We start from the raw sequence: 26,260 nt of genomic DNA on the forward strand, positions 1-26,260 counted from the left end.
CATTGCTTTTATAAGTGTTCCCCTTAACTTAATTGTTTTGTTCGGTGTTGATTTTTTCTTCTCCCTGTCACATAATAATAAAATGCACGATACAACTGAAATGCTTGTGACAAAACATCACCAGTAAAACAGTCCGATGTTATTATTTTTAATTTCACAATATTTATTGCAAGCATATAGTGGATTGGTCAGGTAGCTGCCTGTTTTCTCTTTTTGTTTTTGTGCCGCTTGCAAAATATCCATTGCGACAGCTTGCCAAGTCCAGATACATTGGGTTTGCCAATGCTTGTTTGTAGTTACTGTGACATGCGCACAAAGCACTGCATAACAAGCATTTACAATGCAACGGTCTCGGCATTGTTAAAGTTAGAGCTATTGGCATTGCTCATGACATTATTTTTGTTTGTTTTTGTTTTTAACAATGCCGTTTCTTCAAATGTTTTAAAAACAAACACATAAACAAAAATAATGTCATGAGCAATGCCAATAGCTCTAACTTTACCAATGCCGAGACCATTGCATTGTAAATGCTTGTTTAATTCCTTTCTACTGATCAGTTGCATTGAACTTGGGTTATTATAGTACTCCGAGTGGCCGAGATCAGACATAAAATTTCTAATAAACCTCAGCCATGTGATCAGTAGTGCACCTTCAAGCTTTAAGCTATCTGCTATAACTTCCCGATTTAGCTTGGTCTCAGGTTTCGACCAAATTCTGTGCCAAAGAAGAACAGGCTCCATTTTTATCAGGTCTGAAATAAAAGGAAGCCCGAGCTCTGAGTGACAGACATATGCTGAGATACTACTGGGAACAGCTAAAATATATCTCAAAAAGATATTCTCCACAGTTTGAAGTGTCTGAGTCTCCACAAAGCCCCATACTCCCGCTCCATACATCAATAATAGAGGCCAATAAAAAAGATGGGCTGGAGTGGCAAAAAGACACTGGAAATGCCTTTGTGCGATGCAGCGACCTTAGCCCCGCTACAGCCGGTATGGAGTGGATGGAAGTGGAAACTCCTGAGGATATCGAAATTGGGGGACCTTTGGACAGAGACAGGAATGTTGCCCTTTGAGGAACTCTATACGCAGTATGAACTCATGAGCGCCCAATACCTGCGATATCTACAGGTGAGGCACATCCTTTTGAAATACATTCCCACCAGAGGAAGTACCAGAAAAAAGCCCCCTAGAATATAGAATGATGGGATCCACATTACACCATTACACTATAATATCACAGGTATACAGGACACTGTTGACCAACACTTCGCCCTGCGGGCAGATGGGATGGAGATTTAGGGGTCATCGAAGATGATGAATGGAGAGATGCATGTAGGTACCCTTGCGAGGTTCCGACTTATCCAGCTCAATATCCTTCATAGATTATACTACACTAGGATGCAATGGGTAAGACCTCCTCAGATTGGTTCCTGAGGAGCGGGGGGGAGGAAGGTGTACAATGAGGCCCTCCAAGGTACACAGTATGGGATTGCCCGAAGTTGAGCTCCTTTTGGAGGGGTGTCCAAAACAGAATACAGAAGGCAATTGAATAGCTGCTGGAACTAGACCCTAAAGTGCTACTGTTGAGAATCTGGGGATAGCAAACATGGGACAGATATACTCTCATATTTAGCAACATCGCCTTAAAGGTGGCCAGAAGGAATGTGGTCCTATTATGGGTGGCAGCTATGTGCCAACAATAGACAGATGTGTGTCGTTATTCACAAAACGGTAAACCCCTGGAGCTTGTGGCTCGTACAGGCCTATTTCCCTCCTAGACCCAGAAGTCAAAATACTCGCTAAAATCCTGGCACGGCGTCTCTCACCGCATCACCATAAATTGATTCACCCGGACCAATTTGGTTTTCTGCCGGCCAGTAACACTGCTCTGAACCTTCTTCGCCTCCATGGAGTTATGGGCAGAGCAGCCAAGATTCAAGAAGAGGCGGTGATCATGTCCTTAGATGCCAAGATGGCATTCGATATGATCAAGTGGCCCTTTTTATTTGCCGCACTTGAAAAATATGGGTTTGGGGAGCGATTTCTGTCCCGGGTGCGACTTCTTTATTCGGAGCCATAAGCCCGAATTACAGTCAATGGGGGTCAGTCGGCAATCTTTGCACTGCAGAAGGGAACGAGGCACGGTTGTCCCCTTTCCCCCTTACTTTTTGCTTTAGCCTTGGAGCCTCTGGCGATATGGATCAGGGGAGACCCCCTCATTAGGGGCCTCAACTGGTCGGCGGATTGGATGGATAAAATTTCCCTTAACGCCAACGATATTCTGCTTTACTTGGCTAGACCATACTTTTCCATTCACCGTGTCCTACACATATTCGCTCTTTTTCGAAAGTACTCTGGTTATACCATTAATTGGGAAAAGTCTCTAGTTTACGTTCTAAGTGGGGACCGCCCAACCCTGCCTAGGGACTGTAGAGCTAAGATAGTTACAGACGGTTTTTCATACTTGGGAATCTACGCCACGACTGACCCCTCAGCTTTTTACGACCACAATTTAGCTCCTCCTCTGTGGCACTTCCAAGCCGATATCCAACATTGGAAATCTCTACCCCTGACCCTATTGGGCAGGGCCACCCTTTATAAGAAGATGGCGCTCCCTCGCTTCATCTACGCCTTTCAAAACACACCCTATTCGGTCCCAGCGCAGTACTTCATACCATTGAAGCAGAGGTACACTCTTTGCTTTGGAACAATGGGGCTCCCCGAATAGCATTGACAAAACTCATGAAAAGCTGGTATGATGGTGGTATCGCCCTGCCCACACTCAGAACCTATTAATGGGCCTCCCAGCTCAGCTGGTGATTGTAAATCACTGGGTCCACCGGCCAGGGACAGATCCTGCTTACAGGATGGACAGACACAACATGCTCCCCGGTAATTATCTCAGGGCAATCTATGGAGGAAGGAACTACGCGCCTAAACACGCCCCAACTTACAAAACCACAATTGACATGACATACGGCGACAACTGCGCTGGGGTGGAAAGCTAGTATAACACAAGTACACCCATTGCACAACATATACCAACTGGGAATGTTATCGAAGCATCCTGGCTTCGATAAATGGGACTTGATAGGCCTCTCGAGGGTGCGATCTGTGGGCGAGGGGCGGGGGGTCCCTTTTTGCGATCTCCAACGGGATTACCAATTGCAGAGCGGAGAAACCTTTAGTTAACTCAAAGCCCGGAACGCGCTACCAATGGCGATACCCAAGGGCACGGAACTGCCTGCCTCCTCACCCCTTGAGGATAGACCTCTGGACAATTACCTCCAGGAAAAGGCTATCTCATTGACTTACCGTAAAATTCTCAACAATACACCAGACACACTAGGTAGAACTCGCGCAAAGTGGGCAGAGGACATCGGGGACATTGATGATGAAGAATGGAAAGAGGCGTTGGCTTCCCCCCAGGAGATGGCGATCCGTTCCCGGTTTAAACTTATTCAACTCACAACTCCTGCATAGAGCTTACTACACTAGTTTGGTGCTTGTAAAAATGAGCGTCCTGGACTCCGCTACCTGCTCCAGAGGATGTGCCTGACTCTTCAGGCATACTGGGGGAGGGTCACATCAGCACTGACCTCAACCTGCCATAAAACTTTTTCGGTCTCACCCAGTCTGTGCCTCCACAATATCTGGGAAGCAACTGATTTATCACAAACCGAGAGAGTGTGGGTCTCCCTGGGCTGTATGGTTGCGAAACACAACATAGCTAGAACATAGAAGGGTGTAATCAAACCCAAGTTTTGTGAATGGGAGTCCGATATGGACTGGTGTGTGCAGGCAGAAAGGGTAGTATATGAAAGTAGAGGATGCCCGCAAAAATGGACGAGAATTCGGGGAGCATGGAATGTGAGTAGGGGGATGATATGAACACTCTTCAGCGATACCTCCCCACTGTCGGCAGATCTTGTGGGGGAATAATGTCTGTATCTTTAAAATACTATATGAGATGCTTGTCTGAAGTACTGATCCCATGTAATGTTATGTCGAGCAACGCACCAATGTATGGGAATTGTTGGACATTACGGGAATTGCACTGCACTTTGTCCTCTTTTGTTTTGGTCTTTTTTGTTTCTGTTCACTCAATAAAAAGATTTGTCAAAAAAAACAATAGACAGATGTGAAGCAAATATGGACTAGTGCATGAGAGCTGAGTGACATATCTACAAGGCCAGAGTGAGCCTCGACATGGGGCTCCTGGCAGAGACTAATGAAGGACACGGAATTAATGGTATACCCCTGGTATTCGAGAACTGGCCCATATTTGATCTGATTTTTATTTTTGTAAATCGCGACGAATGCCCAAAGGCATTATGGCGGTAGGGTCCATTAGGGCTGTTCTGCTAAGGGCTCCTAATCTGAGGTGTCTATCAAGGATTGCAGACACATGATCTGCTGGAAAGACAGTGGTAATGGATGGAGACTGCAGAGCATCCACTTGAATCCTGAGGACCCATGGTGTAAAAGAGATGTGTATAACTTTGGAAAGTAACAACTTTTCTTCTGACTCAGTTGGCCAGCGTTTTATTGGGAGAGGGAGGTGGGAGGAGTGGGTAGACAGTGTATTCATATGTTGTTACTATGTTTCTGAATGTACTATCCAATGGAAACGTTTGGAATAAAAAGACCTCTTTAAATAAAAAAAGAATAGATATTTGGGGTTTGCATCCTTCAGTTCCAGATACAATGCTCAAAGCCCTTGCTTCATTATCAGAACCTTAGGAACCATTGTGAACTCTTCTCCTGTCAAGAACCTTCTCCTCACAGCACCGTTCCATCGTTCTGAGGATGGTAATATCATGGATACCATAATCTTCCCACGATAAGGACAATTTCCATTGGACCAGAAGCAAGCCCCTTTGAATCTCCAACTGCAAGAAGCCTACGTGGTTCGGATCTGAAAACTGCCATCTGAAGACACCAGAGGGAGGAACATACTTTTCATTTCACGTGCATAGCTGAACAATTCTATGAAATCTTAGATCACAATGTAGCCATAGGGCCTTCAGGATAAACTGGCCACATCTTCATCAACAACACGAAGATGATAAACAACTTTCAAAGACAATCGTCGGCCAACATATCCTTGCACTCTAAACATGACACGCATTTCAGATTCCAGTAATCTAAGAAATGCACATGTTTACGGCAGCTCGTGAGGCAGTTGCACCAAAACACATTTTATAGTGACCACTTCACTTCACTCCATGTCATCAGGGACAATACTTCCAAGCCTGCACTTTTCACACACAAATCACTGTTATATGTGTCAGTCTGATTAGTCCCATGGAAAACAACCAAGAATACAACACCCAAAATACATTAGGATAACACACAAAAGAGAAGGAATGGAAACACTGTCCATAATGACAAGAGGTGAGGTGACCACCCTAATTAACTGGTGGGAGCGACTTTACTGCGAATTTGGAAACATTCTCAATGTTGCTAGCTAGTACTACAAGTATGGCTAGCATTGGAAAATGTTATACTTGAATTGTGGGCTCAGAAGAGTACGGAGTAGAAAAACCATTGATTGAGGGTTGCCGGGGATGTATCACGCAGCCTCACAGAGAGACGCACAGTAAGGAGGGTGTGGCCAGGCGCACGATTGCAGTGGCATTTTTTACTTAATTTGTTTAAACATGGTTCTCGAGCCCTACACCTAGAGGCAGTAGCTTTAAAACCGTGGGTCCATGAACAAAGTCTGGTGACATCCAACCAGTGGGCCTTGATTGAGTAAGCACAGTAGTATTATGATCAACGTGGGGGCGGGCCTATTGTCAATGAGAAAACGCCATGATTGTTTCCCCAGCAAGAAAGGCCTGGACTCTAACGCTTTTTGGAATTTGTTTCATTTACAAAAAATTTTAACATGGATCTCAAGAATGAAATCACACGTATCTCATTTCCACCCACACCATTCTGCTTTCTTGTGTCATGGAATAGAGTTAACATCGCTTTTCAGTTAGGCTTTAAAGATTGCTAAGCTTGTAACAGCCAGAAATCCTCCAAATCTCTGCATGTATTGAGAGAGAGATCTCTCCACTAAGCTGAGCATTAGCAAAGATGCCACGTCTTTTTAGATCATTTATTACAGAAAAAAGCCAAGAATCCTTAATCAGCAAATATTTATCATCAGTAATACACAGTTGAAGTATCTGGCAGTTAAACCTGTTTGGCCTATTCACAAAATACTGTCAAAGGAACAGAAAGGAGTGTATGGCACTCCCCAAACATATGCAAAAACAACAGTTGATGGACAGAATACAGAACAATGTCATACATTCACCCCAGTACAGAGATCTGAGCCTAAATCCATCATTTGTTTGCTCACCATGCTGTTCCAGTTTGAACCCAGCCATATGCAAATCAGTCTTGACCCTGTGCCTCATGGGAACATTGCAGCCTGAACTGCCAAGCCAGGTCCTCCCTGGACTTGAAACAAGCATCCTAGGCACCAAGTTGGCAGGGTATGCCCATACGTGGGTCCCTCGCTCACTTAGCCACTGGATTCAAGCTGGCCTGGCTGATGACGGCCGATTAGCGAGAAACCGGTCCCAGGATGCTTGTTTCCGGTCCAGGGAAGACATGGCTTGGCAGTTCGGGCTGGACTGTTCCCATGAGGCACAGGGTCAGATTGATTTCCATATGGCCATGTCTGAACTGGGGTGGCGGAGTGAGCTAAAGAATGATGATGGATTAAACCCAGATCAGTTGACTGGGGCTGAGTGCTTGCTTTGTTCAACACTCCGTCCATCATCCCCTTTGGTTTTGCTTTGTACTCCCCAAACAACCACTGGGCGGCCTATCCTCACAGCTCTATATATGAGCATTGTATGCACTGCATTAAAATGCCTGTTTAAGGCTAGGGAAGTAAATATTTTTAATTCAACCTTAGAAATCCTTTTTTTTCTCCCACTTAAAAATATTTTCCCAACATTTATTCCTACTGCACACCTCCTATGCACACTGGGGTAACTGGATCTCTTTTCATTTCTGGTGCCACGTATAGGTGTTTGAATGTTTGAGAAAAATGGACAAGTTATATCTAAGTTGGTATTAACTACATTTTACATACAGTTTGCCTTACACTACTCCTGTCAAAAACCCTTGGTAACAGGCACAGTTGACTTAGGACAAAATGTATTGCACTCAAGAATACATTATGCATAACGTATTTCAATACACAAAAACCATAGAAAGGATCTTTGTTTTACAAAAGAGAATATCAAAATGGACTCCCTGGTTTAGCAACAGAGGGAAGTTGATATGTCACTTACAGAAAATGCAGATTCAGATTGTCATTATGCCGTAAACTATGTCGTCCTTTTTCACAGCTTGACAAAGTGGTTCAGAAGCAGAAAGAAACTCACAAAAGGATGCTGGACCAGCTTCTGATGGTGGAGCAAGCTCAGAGGCAGACACTGTATGAGCTAGAAGATGAGAAAAGGAAGCACACCGAGTACATGGACAAAAGCGATGAATTCACCAATCTCCTGGAGCAGGAACGCGAAAGGTAAGGCTACACGCAACATGCAAAACCAGAAACCAGACCACAGCAACCGTTAACAGGGTCAATTAGATCCATTAGATATTACTGGTTGCAAATTCGCACAAGTAACATTTGCTCCAGCTGTTAGGTGCGCTTTAATTTTTTTACCCATTTACATTATGAGTAATAACCTGTGCAAACAGTATTTTTGTCCCTCTGTCACATTAAGGGCAAATATAATTAGCTGTCTGTGCTAAACTTGGAGCTGGCACAATTTGCCCTCACTTCCCTATAGGTGCTAGTGTTAAAAAGGGTGTAAATTCTATTGGCACTCAATTTTAGGTCTCGCCCATGCGCTGATCTGGCGAGACATTTAGTGAGTGGGCTTTAGAAATCTGACCACAAGCTTTTGCTTGTGGCCTAAAGCTTGCGGTTATGCGCGCGGGCACGCTTACAGCGCGCAATCAGGCACCATCTGGCTTTCCTCTCGCTTGCTCTCCCAAGCGCCTCGCTCCGCCCCTCCGTCTGCTTTGTTCAGCCTATTACTCTGTGTGGCGAGTAGGGCCGGCTGAATGCATTTTTTTTGTGACTATTGCGTTGAAGCTGCTTTGTGTGGCTTCTCCTGACCAGCGCTCCTCACCTCCCCCCGGGCATTGTGTGAAGGACGCACCTTTGCTCAAACCACGTGCTCGTGTACGTAGGGTGTGTATTAATTTGTGCGTCAATGGCTGCGTGTCAGTGCGGGGCACACGTCTGCAGTTGTATGTCTGCATCAGCCAGTGCCCATGTGCCTGGCGGCTCTGCCTGCTGTGTTATTGTGCGTGCCCTGCTGCCGATGCTCGTGATGTGTGGTGCGTGTGCGTGGCTGCGGGAGCAGGGTGTTGTGTGTTCGCAGCTGTGAGGGATTGTCTATGTTTGTGAATCAGGCTGTGCACTGTCTGTGTCTATAATTATAAATATGTGCCTTTGTCATTACCATAGTGTTTACTGCTGTGTGTGTTCTGTGTATTTCGGGGTCGGTGTTGGGTCCTGTGCGTGCTTCTGAGGTTCAGCTGTCGTTGACACCGTGTTCTTTTTGTCACTGTGACTCTGTGGCTGTTCATCTCTTGAGTAGTCGTGTTTGCCTCCGTATTTGTGTGACCGCTCCTCTCTATGGCTGTGACCTGTGTGTGCTGTCCGGTTACACACATCGTGTGCCTGCAGTTGTGTATCTTTTGTGCCTTGCGTGTCACATGTGCATTTGTGGGTCTCTGCTCAGCACACGCGTGTGTGTACCTGCGATTCCCAGCGTGTTCTTGCTTATGCGTAGCTGCCATTTCCGGTGTGTAACTGTGCTTCTGTGATGTCCCCATGGCATTTGTTTGTGTGTGTCTGTGATCCCCTGTATGTATCTGCAGTGTTTCCATGACTCACTGTGTGGGTTTGTGTGTCTGTGATTTCGTGTTTAGATGTGTTATTCTCTGAGTAGCAGCATGTCTAATGTATCGCCCTGTGTGCTTGTGTGTGTTTGCAGTTGTATGGCCGTGCCTTTCTGATTAATGCTAGCTGCCTGTCGTCCGGTGGTTTAATGCCACACCTCCTCCCTCGGGTAATAAAATATTTGTGCGGCTTCTCAGAATGTCATGTTTTCACAATTATGCATACAATTGTCAGCTCTAATAACTCACAGACTCTGTCCTGTCACACTACAACCCCACGTTCGCAAGGTAGAGAGAAGCGCTTTTGTCAACCACACGCAAATGAGTTGGCAGAAATGCTTCTCTCTCCTTGCATAGGACCTAAGGAACAGTCACTCTCTGTACATCAGCTCTATGCTAAATCACTAGCCCTTCTAGTTGTCTCTTAAAATAAAATGTGTGTTCAAACCAAGTACCATCTCAGTATTCTGTGTGTATGCGGATGGGAGCGGACATTTTACAACTACCAGTATGATTTGTTCAGGCAACCCCAAAAGAAGGCTTTGCATCCAACAGACTCGATCCACTGCAACCCCCACACTGCCCACACAGTAGCCTCTGCTTAGTACAACTGACTTTTTGTTAGGCTAAACATCAAACTGCATACAGGAGACAAATGTACTCTCTAAATACATTAAACGGTGTAAAGTAACTATAAAGGCCACTTGGATATTACAGAACTGTCATATACAATGGTTAAAAGCAAACTTCAGTAGGAGAATTACTCCCATTTCCCAACTATACAAGCATCAGCATAGCCAATAGGTCTCGCCTTTGGGACCTTATAAGTGTTTGGTTATGCAGCACAATATCCTTGGTGCAACAACATCAACTGTTGCATGGCTAAACACTTATAAGGTCCCAAAGGTGAGACCTATTGGCTATGCCAATGCTTGTTAACATTAGCACATGGTTTTAAGGGGCTGGATGCACTACAACGTGATCAGTACAGTTTATACAGAAGTACAAATATTCAAAAAGCTACGCAACTCAACTTCTGTTTTAGCAAGACAAGTAAAATGATTTTTTTTTCAAATGAGATTTGCAATTTAGCCCATATAAGTCCATGTTATATCTTTTTTTTACAATTTTCAGTTCTGGACTTACTTATAGGTAAATATTGATTTTAAATTGAAAAACATCTAAGGCTAAATGTGTTGAAATTATAAACAGGTAATGTTGATGTTTTGTTAACTGTTTAACTCAGTGGAAGATCATCTTCCTCGGAAGTGCAATAAATAAATGGTTGGGTAAGCAGTTCATGTAAATTTGTAGTACACAAAGACAGCTTAATTTGCACTACGGTGAATGGGACAGTCTTTCTAGCCCCTCGTGTGCGTATATCCAGGTGTGGACCTACATTGTTGTTGCTCATATGATCAGTCTATAAGGCAAAAATATGGTGACCGTAGCAAAATATATTGAGGAACCACTGATTTTCCAGTCACCTATGGTGTACCTGCTCATGTTTGTAAACCCCCACCCAAAAAAACACCTTAGCTTTACTCAGTGCTTGGCAGGCAAACACAGAAATGCAGGTACTCCTATACAAAATGATTGAACTTCTGCCTTCAGATCAAAGGACAGTAGGCCTGGGTGAAATTTAAATTTTGCGGGCGTAATTTACGAAAATTCCAGGATTTCACGTTATGCTTTGTATTTGGAATTCCACATACTTATTCCATTAAAGCACATGGCGTAGTTGGGGGAGTCACGTGAGTAAAGCAATCCTAGTGTGAAAGAACAGCAACAAAGGTAACAGAACGCAAACGACTCTTATTCTTGGCACTTTTGTTCCTGAGATATTTTTCGCACAAAACCTAGCCCTTGCAACTATTCAGGGCACCCATGGCACTAAAATAAAAAAAATATGCATAAAGTACGGATTTCTCCTGTTGTGAGATTTCTCCAAAATATCACAATTATGCAAAAGGAAATTATGCACATTTGACACCATCCTTGGCAAAACAAGCCCATTTAAATAACTCTTTCTAATGACATAAGAGTTCAAGCGTTCTGCTAGCATCTTCGGCACTCCGTTTAAATGGCAGAGTGGTAATGATAAGCTGTATGCACGGTTGGTTGTTACCCCTTGACTGCCCTCCTTGCCTCGCTATGTGTGCGACATTGAGGTCATTCTTTTGCACGGGGCTCGGCAGTGTGACAGCCCCGCCGAGGCAATGAAATGATGGATGCGGCCGAGAGCGATTCCAGTTGGTTCACGCTACTGCGTAGTGACGCATCAAAGGCTTGCGTGGGCGCGAGGCAAATATATAAAAGCTGATCTTGGCGGAAAGGTGATCTGAAGAAAAGCTGAAGATGCTGTCATCCGCCCCCTCTGGGAAGACATTTATGACTCGAAAGGAGGTTCTTGGCTGCCAAGCAGCCTTGGCAGTTCTGAAGCCATTTTTTAATTAAACCGTTCGAGCGGTATAGTCCAACTACTCACCAAGTCCAAGTGTTTGCGTGACACAAAGCATGATGCTATATGGAAAATGTACATCGCCTTTGAATTTAAGCGTCCAGTCCGAATTCATGCATTTGGAATGTACTGTAATAAAGATTGCAATTCGTGCATTTGGTTTAAAATCAGTGGCATGTGTGACTACCTGACCACTTCACAGGAAATCAGAGAACCTCACTGCGTTAAAGTTTGAGCTGTTTTCCCAACCAACGTGACCCCCGTGATTCACAGCACATGGGACTTCAAAGGGCGAATTTGTCTTTAATCTGCTTCAAACATACCTATTTTTGCAAGACGGCCAATCGCTGCCATTACCATTACAATCACAGACAGTGGTTAGAGTCATGTGGTTTTACACATGTTTTGCTGGATGGGAGGTGGTTTTTCATAAAGTTACCTCCAATAAATAGGGTGGGGTACGTCACATTAAAACAACTCACTGAGTTCAGACTACACAATTCCTATTCTTTGTACAGAGGTTGGGCTCATAAAGCCATTCAGGTCTAGAGGGAACCACTATTATGTTAGGTGCGTGTGGGTGCATAAAACCCCTAAAATTGTACACCTCAAAATGACACCTCAACAACACACATACGGTTGTTGAATCAGTCAGTGTTAAACCTCCATTTTATAAGGCAATGTGTCACTGAGATAAGGCACGACAGAGCATTTAAAAAAAAACAATTGGGGACAAACTCAATAGTTGGATTTTAGAGTGGAATTTGAAATTTGTTTCAAATACAATAGCACCATGTCAATGTATACATGTAAATCCGTTTTCTGATGTTAATAATGCACACATTTCTAAAATGCACAAAACCTTCTACGTGGGCTCACCTAGGGAGCTAACCTGCAGGTGACATGAATTTCCTACAGCAAAGACAACATTTTGCAGGGAGCCCGCATTTCAGAAGTGTCTTAGATTGTTGTGAGAATTCCACCTGGAAGGCCACTTTTGCATAGACGGGTATTTAATTAAAGATAAGTTACTGTCTAATGCTTATGAGTGTGATTAGCTATGTGCTGTCTATATTCCTAAACATAACTGGTGAGTTTGAGTGGATTTGCGCTTTTGAGTCTCAGATATAACTCACTTTCCAGCTATGCTTATTTTTAGTGATTTAAAAAAAAAAAAAAAAAAAAAAAAAAAGATTTACTTATTTTTAAATGCCTGCTATGTACGGCTTTTTGCCTGAGGCTAGGGCCTTGGACCAACCCGCAGTGGCCACCAAAACCAGAGGGGTTGGCCCTTGGACCTGGCCTGAGACCAGGCTCTGCACCCAACCACACTTGGCTATTCGACCCATAACGTACATGGCAGCCATGCACTGTGGCAGGGGAGGGGAATTGGCCACAGACCAGGCCCTGCGATCATTACCACGTGCCACATGGCCAAAGGCCGTGCGGGTCTTTGGGTTGCAGCATGCGGGGGGGGGGGGCGAATGCAGGGCCTGGCCACAAGCCATACCCTGCGACCAATACCCCGCCACTCACGGCTAAAGGCCATGAACGGTGGGGGATGGTTGCAGGCATAGCGTAATTGGATCTTGCTTTGAATAAAAAAAAAAAACGAAGACATTTACTGGAAAAAAGAAAGATTAAAATGCTGTTATACATGAGTAAGGCAGTAAGATTTTAACTTGCGTTTAAACAAACCTTAGAAACTCACTGAAAAAACAAAGATTGAAGTGGAATTATACATAGGTTTTTAACAATAAAAAGACCTCCCGTTTTAAAACCACTGGAATTCAGCAGTTATACGTAACTGACCAAAGAATAACTTGCACTGCCATGATGCACTGCTTACGAACTCACATATGACATCACTGATGACATATGAAAACTAAGGCGGTGCAAGTTTTATTTAGGTCAGTCACATATAACTGCTGAATTTTAGCGTTTTTTGATTTTAAAACAATAGCTTTTTTTAATATTAGAAGACCTACGTATAACTTCACTTTAACCTTTGTGTTTTTCGGTGAAAATATATATTTATGCTAGGGTCTCTATTCTCACTATTCTGATTATAAAGATTGACAGTCCTGGCTTTCTTAGTACTGTCGACTGAACAAATACTCAGTCTGAAAGCCATTCATGCTATGGGGTTAAATGGCATGTACAGAAAATGCAGAGTCCTTCTTTGACAATTAGAAATCTATTGTACAAATGGGCTTGAACTTTGAGAAATAGTATTTCTAGAATGAAAAAAAAGCTGAACTCCTGCACACCAGTACAACAGGAAAATATGGCAAGTATGAATGTGACATACACAGAATGAAGATTTTGTCTGAGTTTTCCTTTCAGGCATCCTGAAAGGATTGTTGGGTTTGACCCCCTCAGAACTAGAGCTAACAACTGGATAATACTGTAATTTATGTAGGAGAACAAGAGCTAACAACTGGTATAGTATTGTAATTTATGTAGCATATACTACCCTTAATAAGTCATGGAAACATTTCCTTTATGGACAGCATTCTACTGATTAGGGACCCAGAGTTAGTACATGATGCTGAGGGCAGCAGAGGTTAAAATGGAGATTGTTCCAGTCTCTAGGGCCTCAGGACATTAATGAGCAGCTGCCAGTGTGCATACATTTAATCCAAGAATCGTTTTATTTTTAACTCTAAATATTATATTGTTTTCCTGGAGACAGTACTAAATAAATACTACGTAATAAGTATTACGTAATAAATACAGACACAAGGCCTACTAGAGAATACTTATGAGAGTAACAATATACTTTACACCTGTTTTTAACCTTGTACAAAGGGGGTACTGGAAAAATAGAGGCAGAATTAAACATGTCGGCAGGCAGAAGGCAATGGGATAAAACCGATGGGGGGGGGGGGGGGGGGGGGCTACAATGAGTCTTGATGCACACAGAAACATTGATGTGGAGCCCCATCAAAAACGGATGTTGGAGAGACGTACGGTAGGCATTCACAAAATAAACCATGAAGGACAAGAGAAAAGAGGGGAGATGTAGCAAGAGTGTGGGGGGGGTGCATACGGCTAGCAGACAGTATGAAAAGAGTCATTATGACAGTATATATTTGTGGGGGATACAGAATGGACCGCGATGGCGTCAGCTGACGCCCATAATATTTCCAAGTGTGTTGAACGAGTTGAGCCGTGACAGGGTTTCCCGTAGAGACGGATATACTTTTATGTGTGCCTCTAAGATAAGTCTTACCATGTGTGATATGATACATTATATAGTGCCTTCCATTCCAACAAAATGACTTTAATTGCCACTGTTAGTAGAAGATCAAGCAGAGCTAAGTCTTTGTCAGGAAGGTCTAATGGAAGGCTGGAAGCATGCGGGCATAACAGTATGAAGGGTGGAGTTTGCGAGAAGTCCACATTAAAAATAGCCATCTGTAGTTTATTGAGATCAGCCCAGTGTGAGGATAGCCATTTAGATGAAAGTAACATGTGTTCAGAGTCCTAGAAACCACTATTAGAAGAAGTGAGTCGGTGCGTTGGGCCTTGTTGTCATGTATTAACAGAACTGGTCCCTGAAACAAGGGCGATCCAGGGCTGATGGGCATGGCATTGACGTAGCAAGGGTGTCATGGGCAGTAATGCAAGGAGAGAAATGAGTCCTCTAGTACGCTGTAAGGTTGTAAATCACAAACATAATGGTGTGCATTTGGACCCTCACCATCCTGGGCCAGGTGCCACTGCACCTGATGCACTACTGAAAACTACTACCAAGGGGCACTGTATAGTTTAAAACAATAAGACTTGCAAAAGCCTCAGCCACTAGCGAAGCCTTGCGGCAGCATTGTGATCCTTTTTTTTTTTTTTTTTGCCCACTGCACCACTCCAGATGCACATACAAATCAGTCTTGGTCCAGCTTCAATAGGCAAACATCAGATTGGACTGGCTGGGTGCTGTTTGGGTTCTTGTTTGGAGGGACCTAGCCTGGTAATTCGGACTGGACGGTTCCTATTGAAGTAGGTTCAAGGCTGATTTGCATTAGGTTGGTCCCTGTCTGAAGTGGCAGAAAATGGGACTGGAATGAGTCTCAAGCAGCTGCCAGTGGGAGAGAGTCTCTGCTTCCCTGGGAGCCACAGAAGCGTTCCTCATGGCAAGCAGACAATCTTGAACTTCATTTTGTTCTTTGATTAAACCACTGCATATGGAGTATGCACCATCAACATATTGTTGCCAAAAAGCCTCTGCTACTCTGCAGCTGCAGAACTGCTTCAGCGATGGCTGACGTTCAAAGGAACAGGAAACGATGACTCAGTAACGTCTGCCCTTCAAAGGACAGCTACTGGAAGCAAGATGAGAGAAATGAGGTATCTACTGTATTTCCTTTTGTACAGGGACACATCCCAGATGTAGCATTTTGGGTGTGAGAAAGTGGAATTTATTCCAGCTTGAAGCGGTGCTTAGATATTTCTGTTTATCTGTAGCCTATGTAACAGAACGTGTTACAAGCTTCAGGACCTTTTCCCATCATCACCCTTCTGCTGCAACTTCTTTGGGCGGCTCTTGTAGCAACTGTGTATTATCTATACAAGTGGAGGGCAGCTGTTCCTATTAAAAGAGCGATAGATAAGGTGTAATTGGAAAATCTAGTGATTAGGGGGTTCTTCCTTATTGGACCTCCAGACAGGAAGAGAGGGGAGGTCACTAGCGAAACTCTGCATCTAAATTTGTTTTTAAACACAGTTTGCACACGGTTCTCTGCCCTGATCTAAGGTGCAAAGACCAATGCACTAGCAGGGTTGGAAATCGAGATCTCATTAGGGACTACACATGCAGGTACAAATAACCTGCATGTGTAGTCCCAAAATCCCGAAGATCACAGTATGCAATGCTGTTTCTTATATACTGCTTGTCGGGTACAGGGAGGCAGGATGTGGAACATGCTGACTGCACATGTTGATATGCACTGAATGTCTTGTTTACTGTTTTCAAAAACGGAAAAATAAAGGTTTAAAAAAAAAAAAGTTTGATGCCGCATGAAGTTAGGAACAATCAGCCAAACAGGACACAGCACACACTACACACCAAGTGATCACGCGCGCCCCATGCCAAACATCTGGACACGTTACCCACTGGCTGTCTTTGTGTCCACGTAAGATCGAGACCCACCTGCATTTGTGATCGGGTGGGAGGAAATTCTGACGTAATGACAAGACCCACATAATCGAATCTATGAATTGTTTTATGATGCTTCAAGAAATGTGTAAAAAGACATTCAAAACGATTGTACTTTAAGTCGGTCCTCTGACCCTTTTCTGTATGCTGCACTTCCGGCCACAGTGTTCAACTATATCAACTGTTCCTGTTTCGTCTCTTGTCTTAGTTTTTTCAAGGTAAATTCATATAAGGGCAACAGCGGGTGGGACTGAGCGCATCAGTTGCTGTGGCTTGCTTTGGAAGGAGGTGCCTACACCTTAAATCGAACGAAATGAAGCCCCAGCATTATTCCCCTTAAAGAGCTATAACTCCACAAATACCACTACGACATAGTGGTGCAAGCAGAGTGTTGAGGGTTCTTGGCCGAATGAGGACTGGGCAGTGAAGTTGCAGAGGACCTCTCCAGTGGCCCTATCAATCTACTGATTCAATCTAGCCACCTGCGGGGCAGGCAGGGCCTCGGACCACAACTAGACCCTTGCAGAGTGCCCAGAGGCTCCTAGCTCCATAGGCGTAAGCCTTGGACTTCCAGAAGCTACCAGCTGTCCATGTCAGAGTGCTGGTCATGCAGAAGGCTGGCAGTGGTAGATGCATTACAGAACTTGGAATGTGGAATACAGAGAGAAGACAACATCCCCACACTCTTGTAACAGGGACAGCTGGCGCGGGTGCCAGTAAATAACGTGTGTCCCGAATATTTCACCCTACAGAAAGGAACACGACAAGGGTGTCCCCTGCGCCCTATGATATTTGTGCTGGCACTCAAGCCACTGGCGGCGTGGGTCTGCCAAGATCCACTCATACAGGGAGTGGGTAGCTATGAGGGAAGTGGGAAAAACACATATCCCTCTACACGGATGATGTATTGCTGTATGTCACCCAATGGAACCTTTCTATAGATAGAATATTGCAAACCTTCGACATCTTTGGGGACAACTCGGGGTATTGCAATAATTGGAGTAAGTCATTCATTTTTCCCCTGTCAGGAGGCCCTCCGAGACTTCCCTCTTGCTGCTCGGTGTCGCTGGCGCTTGATGGTTTCCGATACCTCTGGGTCTATGTCACTAGTGACTCTAATGAATTCCTGCACAGGAATCTGTTCCAGAAGCTCGATAGACTCCGTAGGGACATACAACAGTGGAGGGAGCTTCAGCTCTCGTTGATGGGCAGATCGGCTCTACACAAAATAATGACCCTCCTTTGCCTTCTACACATTCTCCAAAAAGCACCCTATACGATTTCCCCAGATTGACCAGGATATTGTGGAATGGAAGCAACTTGCGCATGGCGCTTTGTAAGCTCTCAAGGGAGGTATATGATGGAAGATTGTCAGTCCCGTACTTACTTAAGTACTATTGGGCCACACAGCTGGTGGCAGTCAACGATTGGGTGTTTGTCGATCGCGGCAAACCGGAATACCGGGTTGATAGAGAAGCTATGGAACACAGGAACCAGCTGGCAGTTCCCTATGGATGGAAATGAGAGCAGGATTTGCAAATTCATACACAGACTGTGGTGAGCGTTTGGAGAGAAGCTACTAACTATCTAGGATGAGGAGACCGCCTCACTAATCAAACCCCACTCTGGGACAGCGATCTCATAAAGAAGGTGGGTAGCCTACAAGGCTTTTTGAGATTGGCACTGATTGGCATACAGCAACTAGGTGATGTATGGCGGGGGCAAGCACTGGTAACGTTCGAGGTCCTGCAACAAGAGTCTGAGATGGTGAAGACTGAGCATTATAGGTACCTACAGCTTGGACATGCCCTTAGGAGACACTTAGTGGAAGGGTAACAACTGCCTGAAGTGGCGCCATTAGAGGATCACCTCCTCACGGACCCTCTGACAGACTAAGTTATTTCCACTATTCACAAGATATTTGTCAATAACTCCCCTGACCGGAGGGTGACACTGAGAGAGGTTTGAAAAAGGGACCTTGGAGCATTAGACAATGAAGACTGATCAGAGGCCTACAAAGCTCACGAGAGGTAGCGATTCAAACTTGTTTGAGATTAGTGCATTTGAGAATTCTGCCTAGATCATACTACCCTGGAGTGTTTTTTCAGAGGATAGGCACTCTGACTGCTAGGTTGTTGGAAAGAGGGTATCTGATGCTAGATAATACAACACTGTTGGGAGGAGGTGGTGCGGAGAGAGGCTCAGGTGCTTGATCTAGTGGTTCCCCTGGATGCGAAGTGGCTCCCTTTTGGCTATAACAGGGGAGGCGACCTGGCCAAAATATCATAAGATTTGGCTAGTGGCTGCTGCAGGGGAGGCGCAACTTTGCATTGCATGGGTTTGTGGCACAGTGACTCCCCCCGCCCCGTGCTCCTGAGTCAAAAACTGGTGTCAGCAGTCAGAGCAAGGTGTTCTATCAAAGCAGGGGCTGCCCTAGGAAGTGAGAAAAGGTGTGGGCAATGAGCGTACTTTTAAAGATTACGGAGTATGTGGGGGTGGTGCTGTGTAGAGAGAGGGGAACCGTTGTGGACTGAAAATATGTAACGCCATAAAGGCTCCGTTTCAAATGTATAATCATGTCATATATGATGCTGTCTGCTCTGGTCAAAGTGCATACTAAAGGACTGCTTCAAATACTGTATTCACTGTATGATGAGCGATATTTAATAAAAAATATTTTTTTTTAACTATATTTAGGTTGAGCCTGTGACACAGTGCAAGTTGACTTGTTACAAATGACCTATTGCGGGCATACCAAGAACTTACATGGGATTACAGCTTACCCATTTACTTACTGTTGATTGACTTGGTCACTCCCATTTGCTAACTTCTTATTCAATGGCTTTCCTTGTCCCAGCTTGTCCATCTTGTGTTTGTCCCTCATCTACAGCATAGCTTATTTACCATCTTTTTGACTGGCTGGCTTCTATCCTTCCACTGCACATTTTTAGGGAATATTGATTTTTTTTTCTTAAGCACTCCATAAGAGTGCATGTGTTTTTCAGCTCTCTCCCTCATGTGCTTCTACCATATACCAATGCTCTATTTTATTGTCTCTCTCTAGCTGCAACCTCCCATTCATATGCTTCTCCCTACCAAACACTCTCACTCCCCCACCTTGTATTGCATGGAACCTATGTCATTTTGTAGGTAAGCATGTGTACATGCAAAGCCAAAGCTAATAGGTCCCAAAATCGAGAGATTGGCATTGCCAATGCTTGTTTCCTCCTTGAGCAATAAGAGCTTTCCAATTAAGTATATTTGAGGGAATTACTATTTTTAGTGACTGCAACAAAGGAGCATCGAAGGAAAAGTGATAATGTTTTTTAGGTGCAATTTCATTAACTTAATAGTTTTGCTACAGAAATTTCAAAAATTCAAATAAAAAAAAATATATTTTATAGTGAGATGTTTTAACATACATGTAAACATTTACATCAGGATGAGCAATCAATGAAAATAATAATGGTATTCTGTGAAAATAGGTCTGGTGTAGCACTCCATGGTTTCCAGGCACACCTGATGTTTGATTTCAAATGGAGAGGGGGGATGGGAGTAATATCGAGATATAAATTGAACACCTTCTTAAAAACAACAACTGAACATTTACTCCTCAAAGATGCAACAATCTGCTATGGGGTGTCGCAGGCTTCCTATTAACTCAAGGAACTATAAACTACAGCCACTTTTTCTGAAAGAGCACCAATCGCCTAAATATCAACACCCACTACCCTTAAAAATAACATGTGGCCCGGGAGATGGTCTCCCCAGGGCCTTGCAATGGCTTGGTGAAGAGGGCCACATGCCCCCTCCCCAAAAATATTAATAAAACACTGGCCCACCGAGGGCGGGAGCCTGCCTTTTTTTTTTTTTTTTTTTAACGAAACCACCAATACTCTGCGGAGCCGTAAAAAAAAAAAAAAAAAGAGGTTTTTGGCCTCTGTGGCTCCGGGACCCCCTACCAGGCCTAGGTGGGCAGGGTATCCCTATTCTGCCCGCCAACATATTGTTTATATTATTTTTCCAGGACAGGAGCCTAAGTCCATGAGTCCTAAAAGGGCGGTCACCACATCTTTGTTGATCTGGTGTCAGCTAGTCAGATCAAATCTTTTGATCTGTTGCATCCACAGATACTCTGAACCATAATTTCTCAAAAATGACAACAGATTTACACCAAATCACAAAAAGCATGCATTCTAGACCAAGACTGATCTTTCTGCCAAATTTGGTGTAATTCAGTTCGGTCATTTTCGCTGTATCGCTATTTAATTTTCCTATAGAAAACTGCCTGGTGAAAACGAGTTTTGGGACCTCACCTTTTTCTTGTCCTCGATTAACGAACACCCTGAAACTTCCAGGAAGAAGGGGAGGTGGATGAACTTTTTTGGGAAAGTTTTGTGAATATTTGTCAAACCAAACACTTCATTCCCTATGGAAACGTGGTTCTAACTATAACTACGTAGTAAACAAGAGCTTGATGGTATTCGTTATAGGGAAAGCGCCACAGAATACATTCACTAATGTATGTTTTTCTGCGGTCTATATTTATACGGTGCTAAAAGGAGGAGAGAACCACCTGCCTTTCCTTAATCCTGCGGCCTAAGCTGCAATTCTAGTATTGACAAAATCCCTAGCACACGTCAATTACTAAGAGTTCAATAATTTGACAGCAGTAGCTTAGTAAGTCAACACAAACATCTGTACAAGTCAAAATTTAAAATCTTCAATCTTTTATTCTTTTGGTTGATTGAAAGTACTGCACATTACAACATGTGTTCACTTATCTAATTACTTTGCACCGATACGAATGGGTACATAGAAGATAGTATCTCAATCTTATGTATCTTAATTTGATATACTTATAACATATCATCAATACAACTCACTTATGAATTATCGCACCATGACACACAAATAATCCAATGTTGGTTGGTGACAAGAAAGCCGCATTAGATTAAAACCAACCCTATGTGTATAATAATAGTCTAATATAGGACTATTTCACCATTTATCCTGCACTGGTTAGTACATAAGTGATACCAACAACAACCCGTCGGGAGAGGAGTTGGCCTAACGGCTAGGGCGCTCGACCTCGGACCTGGGGAACTGGGTTTGAGTCTCGGTAATGAAGCTGAACATCCTGTGATTCTGGGCAAATCACTTTATCTCCCCATGCCTAACAAAGAATGAATGTGTGTACTAATGTAACGTAACTGGTGCTATGTAAAGTGCTCAGATACCTGATTGGATTTGGGTCTAGTTCGTGCTATATAAAACTCTGAAAAGAAAAGAAACGAAACCCCACACCGACAAGTGAACTAAAGGCGTTTACTGATACACGAACCTCAATCAACTTCAATTTGTGTCCACTGCAAATACCAACAAGTAAGGAAAAGAGGAGATAAATGAACATTTATCCTTAACATACAATGTCATCACTACAAATCTGCTTAGGACATAATTCATCAGTTAGGTTGGTACCTACTTCGCGTGTGGTGATAATTCCAACAAGTCCGTTTTGTGGATGGTGTATGGTCAGGATGGCAGGCCCGTGAGCTTCAAGTGCGGTAGAACGCTCAAAACGCGTCTGGCTCGAGACTTTATGCGATGGAGCAGCTGACCTGTTTAATCCTGCATTCCTCAAAATAAAGGGTTCAACTTGCCGTGTTGTGGCTTCTTCACCTGGAGATATAGATATAGATATATATATATATATATATATATATATATATATACACACACTTTTTTCATCCCACTTAAAACCCTGAGCATCACAGACATTGGGGGAGGCTCACAGACCAGGACTGATGGGATAAGACTGCTTGGCTTCATGGGAGAGATGTTGCTACAACCTAGGCTACAAAAACTGTGAGTGCAGTTTATTTGGCCTCTCTAGGTTTTTTACTCGCATTCGACCAACAAACAAAAGACTCGGAGACAACCATTTTGAGTACTCAAGTGTCCTCTCCTTCCAAAGTTACTCTCTTATCCTTCCCGCAGCTGACCCTTAACATTAACCAACACTGATCATAGTAGGGCCCAAACTTGGGGGCCTACACTACACCCTGGGGTGACTTTTGATGCAGCTACCTGTACACAGGGAGTCAACAGATTCTTCTTTGGCACATTTAATGCATGTGCTGGCCTTGTGGTCACCAACCCACACAGGTGAGGTATCAGTCATCAGCTCTTTGAAAAATGAGACACCTGCTGCAGTAATTTGTGGACGCTTGAATTGTGCAGTGACCAAAAGGTTTACTGTGCAGCAAACACCAGGTGCACACACTCCTGGATCCACTATAATGAAAAAAAATTCAAGAACCGGAAAATGCATTCCAACCAAGAACCTGAACTGCTGACACCATCAAATGTTAGAGGTGCGGAGGGCGTGGCTAAGCCGCGAAGCGCAATGGCCGCTGCTTAGCGAGGCTCTGCTACACTCTATCCTCCCCCGTCTATCCGAGTATCCGCAGCCCAAACGTGAAATCCCTTGGTCGCAAGACATCCGGTACACGACCCCGCGGTGGCGGGCCCTGAATATTGACCGGAGACCGTGAAAAAGACACAACTGGATTGAGACCTGTGTGGGGCGAGGAAGCTGGGGCCTCGCGTGGTGGCGGAGGCGACAAGTGGGCCCCTATTTGCAGCAACCAAAGCGAAATCCCTTGAGCGGAGGGCATCCGGTGCACAACCCTGCAGTGGCGGGCCCGGAACATCGACCGGAGACCCGGAAAAAGGAACGACTCGACTGAGGCCTGGGTGGAGCACGGACGCCGGGGCCTCTCGTAGAGAAAAAGACGGTGAGCATGCCCAGAAACCCCGGCGGCCCGACCCATAACCAACGCAGCCACTCTCCACATTAGCCGACCGGAGGCCGTCCGGTGTCTCTCCCCCCACCACCCCTCGGGGTAACGTTCGCGGAGGAGTACTCCGGGCCCCAGAGTGTGGCACACCGTAACTGCGGCCTACTGGGGAAACGAAAGCCGGGATCACGCATAGATACAGAGGCGGAGTGCAAACGCCCATGCTCGGCCCCGTTGTCGCGTGACTCCCGCATCAGCCACACGGCCCGGCTTGGGACACTACCCGTCCACGGGTCACCGCTTGGTGACGGACCGGGGGTGCAAAGAAGCGAGGGCCCAAAAAGGAAACTGAGACTCTGGCTTTGCCCACTGTCACGCACCAACTGCAAAAGGGCATACGTGGCAAGCTCACACATCAAGACTGCCACTGAACCTTGAAAGTAATATCCAGTGTGAGCCTAGTTAATTGCAACTCCCCCAAGTACGCAGCTGACAGCTCGCTTCACGGGCACAGGGACTGGAGCGGTGATCGGCCCATACTTCCCCGGAGGACATTGACATTGCAACCTGCTGCCCTACATGCACCACTGACCTTCCCCGGGGCACAACGTAATATTGCCTCTGTACTCCAGGCCCCTTCAGGTGGGGGCATGAGCGAGCCCAGCCAGAAGCCAGACGGCTGCACAAGACACGTGTCACAACCGCAAACACTTACCTAACCTCTTCATGAATATGAGGCTGAACCCTAGGGGATCACCGGCGGGCCCGAGCAGGGTGGCAGGGCTGCCATCAACGCCAAGAGTAAATTCAAACTGCTGTCATTGCTGTGTCCTCTCATTATTGATGCAATAGGTACAAGATATCAAGGCGCAATGTCGTCAACTAGAGGCAACAAACCAGTGCAACAGAACAGACTAGACAGATACACTCTCCCCAAAACATTGGTGTCTGATCCTTCCCCTACGGGCAAAAGCAGAGGAGCACAGGGAGAAGTAGACCCGGAACCCACACTCAAAGACGTCCTAGAAGCGATCGCCGGGATCAAGACTTCGTTGGAACATAAGATGGACGCAATCACCGTGGAGGTCAATCTACTCTGGGCGGACCTGAATAAAAATAGCAAACTAGTCAAACAAGTGGAACTCACAACCGCGAGCCTCGTGGAAGATGCTTCCCCGCTGCAAACAGACGTCAAAGAACTGTAAACTTTCCAGAAATTTGCAGAAACCAAACTGGATAACTATGAAGGAAGTCTACGGTGCAACAATGTACGAATTTTAAGGGTCCCGGAAAATTAAGAGGGGCAGACCACGGATCTCTTCGTGGGACACCTGCAACCCAAGGGGCTCGGGAAATTCGTCGTCATCGAGATGGCTCAGAGTCCCCGGGGGTCGGCCGAAACTCGGGCCCCCCCTCGCCCGATCCTGGCCAGAGTCCTCAACTTCTGAAACCGAGACATGATACTCCAACATGCCAGGACGGGACCACCCCTTAGGTACGACAACACGGACATAACCTTCTTTCCAGACTTCACCCAGCTAGTCCAGAGGCAAAGGCGCTCCTTTCTGGAGATCAAGAAGACACTGAGAGACAAAGGTTACAAGTACGCCATGCTGTTCCCAGCCAGGCTTCGAGTGGAAGCGGACGGTAGGGCACCTCTTGCATCTAAAAGAAGACGAGTTCAAAGCCATAGCAACAGATAGAGCTAGGGCGCAGGGGAGGGAAACGCAGAGCAGAATTTATGAACAGGGAGATAAGGCGGGTAAGTTAATTGCATGGTTGGATAGGAAGGAGTGTGCCGCCCATCTTGTACCTGAACTACACAAAGAGGGTACAAACCTTATCACTGACCCACAGCAAATAGCCGATTGTTTGGTGACTATTATCAGATGGTGTACCGTACGAAAGGGCAGTACACATAAGAAGACAACAGTGCCTTAATCCTCAATATCACGCTTCCCACCCTAACAGACGAAAATCGTGAGTATCTCGAGTCCGCTTTTTTGGACGATGAAATGGCTCAGGCGATACGGGCGATTCATTCAGGGAAAGCTTCGGGCCCCAATGGCATACCAATCGAGTTATACAAGCTGAGACCAGATAAGATACCCCCATACCTCCTCTCAATGTTCATAGACAGCAGAGAAAAAGGGGACTCCCTATAGATCAAAGGATAGCCAACATTGTAGTCATCCACAAAGAGGGTAAACCCCAAACCAGCTGTGCATCCTATAGGCTGATTTTCCTACTTTATGCAGAACCCAAGATCCTAGCAAAACTATTGGCAATCCAGTTGGTAAAAGTGATAGATAGCCTAGTGCATCCTAACCAATCAGGCTTCATACCACATCGCAACACAGCCTTAAACCTACGCAGAGTACATGGAGTACTGGGCAGAGCAACAACTATCGAACCAGCTGTACTGGTATCACTAGACGCCACCATGGCGTTTGACATGGTGGAATGGCCGTATCTCTTTGCTGTACTTGAGAAATTGGGATTCGGACCCATATTCGTGAGCTGGATCTGGCTGCTATACTCAAAGCCCATGGCTCAAGTTGTAGTGAACAACCGCAAGTCAACAGCATTTCAACTAAGACGTGGTACGCGCCAGGGGTGTCCTCTGTCACCGCTCCTCTTTGCACTAGCCCTGGAACCCCTGGCGGCGTTGATCCGCAGGGATCCAGTGATCCACGGTATGCATTGGTCCCTGGACTGGGAAGATAAGATATCACTATATGCAGACGACATTCTGCTATACCCGACCTCCCCGAGAGCCTCCTTAATATGCCTGCTAGATATCCTTGAAGTGTTTGGCAGATATTCCGGATTCACCATAAACTGGTCCAAGTCCGTTGTTTATGTCCTACAAGGAGAACCACCCGTTCTCCCGAGGAACTGCCCG

General features: G+C 45.0%; 2 protein-coding genes across 5 annotated transcripts in view; one reads left to right on the top strand and one right to left on the bottom strand.

The window, feature by feature from the left end:
- The window catches only part of CMSS1 (cms1 ribosomal small subunit homolog), a 1,297,886-nt gene that overhangs the window by 939,490 nt on the left and 332,136 nt on the right, over positions 1–26,260 (bottom strand). The gene's annotated exons all lie outside the window — the stretch shown is intronic.
- Positions 1–26,260, top strand: part of FILIP1L (filamin A interacting protein 1 like) — a 946,987-nt gene that overhangs the window by 670,889 nt on the left and 249,838 nt on the right. For all 3 annotated transcript variants that reach the window (XM_085622364.1, XM_085622365.1, XM_085622366.1), the window contains one exon: positions 7,361–7,539. In XM_085622364.1, the coding sequence (XP_085478490.1) occupies positions 7,361–7,539 (179 nt within the window). The remainder of the gene's footprint in view (positions 1–7,360; positions 7,540–26,260) is intronic.

Source organism: Triturus cristatus, chromosome 8 (genome assembly GCF_964204655.1).
Source record: "Triturus cristatus chromosome 8, aTriCri1.1, whole genome shotgun sequence".
Classification (NCBI taxonomy): Eukaryota; Metazoa; Chordata; class Amphibia; order Caudata; family Salamandridae; genus Triturus; species Triturus cristatus.